This window comes from Orycteropus afer, unplaced genomic scaffold (genome assembly GCF_000298275.1).
Source record: "Orycteropus afer afer isolate SDZICR_OR568_19922 unplaced genomic scaffold, OryAfe1.0 scaffold00054, whole genome shotgun sequence".
Classification (NCBI taxonomy): Eukaryota; Metazoa; Chordata; class Mammalia; order Tubulidentata; family Orycteropodidae; genus Orycteropus; species Orycteropus afer.
In genome coordinates, this window is record NW_006921641.1 from 4,200,886 (window position 1) to 4,206,617 (window position 5,732).

The 5,732-nt window shown below is 37.6% G+C and overlaps 1 protein-coding gene across 1 annotated transcript in view; it reads right to left on the minus strand.

Moving 5' to 3' along the window:
* The window catches only part of SPAST (spastin), a 161,182-nt gene that overhangs the window by 18,457 nt on the left and 136,993 nt on the right, over window positions 1-5,732 (minus strand). Inside the window, exons 13-14 of the mRNA XM_042780684.1 lie at window positions 3,438-3,480; window positions 1,900-1,979 (exon numbers count right to left, since the gene is read on the minus strand). Of these exons, the coding sequence (XP_042636618.1) occupies window positions 1,900-1,979; window positions 3,438-3,480 (123 nt within the window). The remainder of the gene's footprint in view (window positions 1-1,899; window positions 1,980-3,437; window positions 3,481-5,732) is intronic.

The following is a 5,732-nucleotide window of genomic DNA, read 5'->3' on the forward strand; positions in this document are numbered from 1 at the left end:
GAGGCAGTATCACTATGGAAGTAGGATTGCCCAACCTTCCTTCCGAGGAGTGGCTGGTAGGTTTGAACCGCCAGCCTTCTGGTTAGCAGTCAAGTGCTACCAGATCATCCCAAAAGTCTTAAATCAACTCCAAGTCCAAATTCCATCCTGGGGCAAAATTTCTCATTATCTGTGAAATCTACAATAAAAATTATCTGCTTCCAAAGTACAATGGTGGAAAAGGCACAAGGTAGACATTTCCATTATAAATGGGAGAAATTGGAGAGAAAGGAGAGATAACAGCCACCAAGTAAAAAACCTAGTAGAACAACTTACATTAGTTCACAAGGCTTGAAAATAATCCCTCTGTTCTCGGAGACCATCTAGGCAATGGCCCTGCCCTTCAGCTCTGCCTTCCAGGCCTACTGGGATGGCAACTCTGGTCCTTCAGCTTTGGGCAGCCCCGTTCTCCTAGTCCAGCTGAGTGGTAGCCCTACCCCCTCAGCCCTGGCAGGCCTTATTCTTCAGTTCCTTGGGCATGGTAGCTCTACCCCCTCAGCTTTGGGCAGTAGATTCAGCCCCATTCCTCTGGCACTCATGAACAGTAGCCCCATACTCCAGAACTGGGCTGATTAAGATTTGACTCTTTGAAACCTAGGAGGCTGTGGCTGCAGCCTTTAAGACCACAGAGATTGTGGCCTTACCATTTGAGACTGAGGTAGCTCTGATTCCCATGCTCTGTAGCTTCTGCTTCCTCGGCTTCTTGGCCCCTTGGGGCTCAGAGGCATCCCACTCTGCCAGTAAGCCTCAGCCCAAAGATGCTCAATTCTCTTGCTCTGTGGGTCAGCACTCATGCTACCTAGTGCTGGTCTCTTGGTACTGCTGCCACTATACCTCTGCTGCTGCTTTTCGCTGTCTGTGCCATCTATAGTGTTACAGCTCTCCTCACTTCCCTCTGAGACCTCATTAGAATTGCTTTTAATATCCAAAATTGTACCAACAATCTCTTCAAGGCAATTTAGGCTTTTACTATTAGGCACCTTAAAACTCTTCCAGCCTCTATCCATTACCCAATCCCACAACTGCTTCCACATTTTAGGTATTTGTTAGAGCAAGACCCTCAATCCTGGTACCAAATTCTGTCTTAGTTTTCTAATACTGCTTTATCAGATATATCACAAGTGGATGGCTTTAACAGACATTTATTCTCTCACAGTTTAGGAGGCTAGAAGTCCAAATTCAGGGCACCAGCTCTAGAGGAAGGCTTTCTCTCTCTCTGTCGGCTCTGGGGGGAAGGTTCTTATCTCTTTTCAAAACCTGCATGCCCAGCATTCCTTGGAGATCTCCATGTGTCTTGGGATCAATCTTCCCTTGGTTCTAGGAGGTTCTCAGTGCAAAGACCCCTGGTCCAAAGAACATGCTCCATTCCTGGTTCTTCTTGGTGGTACATCTCTGATTGTTTCTCTTTCCTCTTATTTCTTTTAAGATAAAAGGTGATGCAGGCCACATCCCAAGGAAATTCCTGTTAAATTGGCTCAGGACTGTGACCAGAGTAAGCAGTTGCATCCCAGCAAAATTCCTTTAAAACTGACTGGCTGGTCATATCACACCACATTATGAGGATGATTACATCATTACATAACTGCCAAAGTATATCATGATATAATGGCCAAACCATGGAGAATCATGGCCTAGCGAAGTTGACATATTTTTCATGGACACAATTCAATTCATAACACCTTGTATATGGGAATAAGAAGTGAAAAAGAAAATAAAGGAGCTAGAAGATAAGATAAAATGTTTTCTAATAAATTACTTTTACTTCAGCTTACTTAAAAACAAACAAAAAAAGAAAAACAATTCTTTACTTAAAAAAAAAAAAAAAGGACAATTTAAGATAAACCAAATCAAATTACTCACCTAGCGAGTTGTGCTAGTTCTTTTTGGGTCAATGGGCTTCCTTGTTTACATAATAGATTTTTAAGTAAAAGTAGCCTTGTCTGAAAAGAAATATAAAAGAATTATCAGTCCTAAGACTGAGCTTAATAATATATCCATAAAGAATAATCTTTCTCTCAAAAGCCATCATAGCTTTTTACCAAGTATCAATGATGAGCATTTAAACAGCTCAAAGCTGAAGGTGCCTGGAAAAAGGACAATCGTGTTGGGGTTAATGGGGAATTCAAAGATAAATGACATAGCTTTTGCCTTTTTAGAATTTCCAATTCAATGTGCCCAGGGTCAGAAAATAAGAATGACTATTACTAAAGATTTCATGAGTCTTGTTTAATAACACAAACTGGCTTGAAAAATTGAAAAGCTGACAAGAAAAGTGAAGGATAGCTAACCATAGTAAAGTGTTTTTATTTTTTTTCCCTTCTTCCTAGGCTATTAGTGCTGCTAATGATAGATATTTATATTAAAGTAAAAGTATAGGCATAAATAGTAATTTGAATGTTATATTCATTTTGCACAATCATGAAACTTATTTATTGGAGTTGATAAAATTTAATGGACTTTGGCATTGGGTTCAAATCCTCACTGTCACTTACTAGCTGAATAATCTTATATATATCACACTACCTTTTTGAGCCTCAGCTCCTGTTTGTTAAGTGGACTTAAAAAACAAAACAAAACAAGACAACTATGTACTGAAAGTTCCTGAGAGAATTAAGCAAGATAAACTAAGTAAAACCCTATGGAAGTGGCTAGAATTACCATCAAGGATGCTGGGAATACAAGCCTGAAAACACTTTGTAAAAAAGTTTCATAGACGTATGAATTCATATGCCATGAAGTTCACACATATTGTTAAGTGTGTAATTCACTGACTTTTAATAAATTTATAGAACTAGTGCAACTATCAACATCCAATTTTGAAATAATTCCATTACCCAAAAAGTTCACTCATTCCTGCTTGCAGTTAATTGCCTTTCTATAACTTATTCCTAGGAAACATTACTCTACTTTGTGTATATATAATTTTTCCTTTTCTAGATAGTGTGTATAAATGTAATCATATATGTAATCTTTTGTATCTGCCTTCTTTTACTTTTGAGATACATCTATGTTATAGTATGTATAAGAAGCTCATTCCTTGTTTATTACCAAATAGTATTCTACGAAATGAGTATACCACTTTTGTTTATCCATTTAACTGCTGATGAAAATTTTAGATTTTGTTTCCAGTTTGGGGCTATTATTATAATGCTTTTTACATGTCTTCTTGAGGACATATGTTTCATACAAGTATTCTTATAGAATTATGTTTTCATTTCTCTTGAGTAGATTCTTAGGAGTTAAACTGCTATGTCTAATGTTACATTTATTTTTAAAATCTTTTTAAGAAACCATCAAATGGTTTTCTAAAGTGCTAAACCATAGATTGGAAGATTTAATTGTCAAGAGGGTAGTTCTTATTTTTGATTAAAAAAAAAAATTTAAACAAAGATACATACCTCCTCATTTGGTAAAGATACATATACACGTTTGATGAAACGCCTAAAGAAAGACCAAAGGAAATTAAATATAATTTTGAATTTAAAGTTAACTAACTAAATCTCAAGTAGAATATGACTTGAGGAAAAAGGAAAAAGGCTTTAAGTGAAAAATTCAAGGTATCTGAATGCATTTCAGTAGTCACCAATGTAAAAATTATTTTAGAGGTCTCTTAAAACTTGCCTAGTTAATGTGTTATGTTGTTTTTCTCTGAATCTGAACTTTTTTCAAATTGCTGTAAAATACAGTTAATGGTTAAAAATATTTAATATTATCAGAATTAAATACATCATTTGTATATATATATCTTTTTAATACTCCTAACACTTTAAAACACAACTTCTGATAAGAAAAGTGGTATGAAATCTGATAAAAAACGTGGCATAAAGAGATCTCTGTCATCTTGTATCAGAAAACAATAACAACAGAAATGTAAAACTTCATTATCAACAAGCTAGGTAACATATACAGACAAGAATTAAAATATATGAAGAAAGTCTACTTAGAGCAGTGAAAGCTATCCAAATAAAGGAATATACACACAGGGTCTGCCACTGCAGATTTGCATAAGCAGGGCTGGCAGTGCTCAGAGTTTTCCAAAGGGGACAAAGACAGCACATCCTAAAGAGTAAAAAAACATCTCGAGAGTTCCGGTAAGATGGCGGACTAGGCAGAAAGACTGCACAGACCCTCTTCAACAAAGAAAAGGGAAACCAATTAACACAGACACAGAAGATAATCCTGGACCCCTGAGCCTTGAAGGGAAGGATATAGAAGTGGACTAAACCCCAACTAGCAGAAGAATTTGCATGAAAATACCAAAAAACGAGACAGACGGAGCTGTGGTCTGCCAGCGATCCTGACAGCAAGGCACAGACAACTTAGACATTCCTGAGTGGTGGTAGGACCTAAGAATTATCCTAAAAATCAGCCCTGCTAGCCAGGGACTACACAGAGGACTGCTCTGGTGGCTGAGGAATAAATGGAGAAGGTGAAGAGAAAGGCGGGCTGAGCTGTGGACTTTTGCTGGTCCAGAAGGCGCCGCCATTTTGAATGTTACAAGTGGCTTGACCATTTGGGATATTTCAAGAGACAGTGCTCTCCGAGATTCCAGGGGCTTAAGAAGAGGTTCTGCTTTCCAGCACCCCAAGGACACTCCAGACTTGCAAGACGGAAAAGGTGCGACATTCCTCTTGTTATTCTTATACCCCACACCTGCTTGGTGAACAGAGGTGCGGCCATCCCCAACTCCAACCCACCTTCTGGGCCCACAGGAACTCCATCACAGTCTGTGTACTCAGACGGAGCCTGGGTGCCCTGCCCTGTCCTCCACCAATTTATTTTTATTTTATTTTTTCTTTTTCGCTTTCTTTTTCTGATGATTAGTTTGCTTATATTTGTTTGTTTTAAAACAACTATTATCATTAATACATTTGGCCTTTTTACTATTATTCTTATTCTTCCCCTCCCAGGTCCTAGTTTTCAATTTTTTTTCTTTTCCCTGTTCCTGGTTGAAATTTTTTAATTAATTAATTAATTAATTTTTCTTTTTTTCCCCCTTTTTTCTTGTAGTTAACCCCATTCCTTATTTTCCTTTTTCCCATTTTTTTCTTCATTATTTTCTTTCTCTACCTTTTTTCTCTTAGTGCCCTATCCCCAGATATTGCAGGTTTTCTTGTTTGTTTGTTTTTTTTTCTTTTTCCCTTTTTTCTTTCTTTGGTTACTGTTCCTGGGTGATTGCATGGTGTGTTTTTTGTCCAGGTGCTTTTAGTTTTTCGATCGTTATTCAATTGTAATTTTTGTCTAACTGAGTAGGATAAAGCAACAGTCCCCATAAAACACAACTACACCCACACCTCCTGCAACTTCACTTACTGAACGAGAGCCACTATCTCCTTCTCCACCAATGGGCCAACGATAAAAAACCACCAAAAAGAGCCTGAATCACCCTTGGCTGTTCTTCACAAACAGTTAACACAGATCTAAATACAAAAATGCCACGATGCCTCGGAGACAACAGACCACCACAGTCCACATAAAGAAGCAGGATAAAGTGGTAGAAACAAGGGAGCAGGATACAGACCCAGAACATATCCCTGAGGAAGCAGCAGCATTGGAACTCTGTGATAAAGAATTCAAAAGAATTATATTTAGGTGTCTTCAAAGGATTGAGAGACAGACCAAAGAAAACACAGAAAAAACCTTACAAGAATTTTGGAAGAATATACAAGAACAAAATGACAAAATAAATGAAA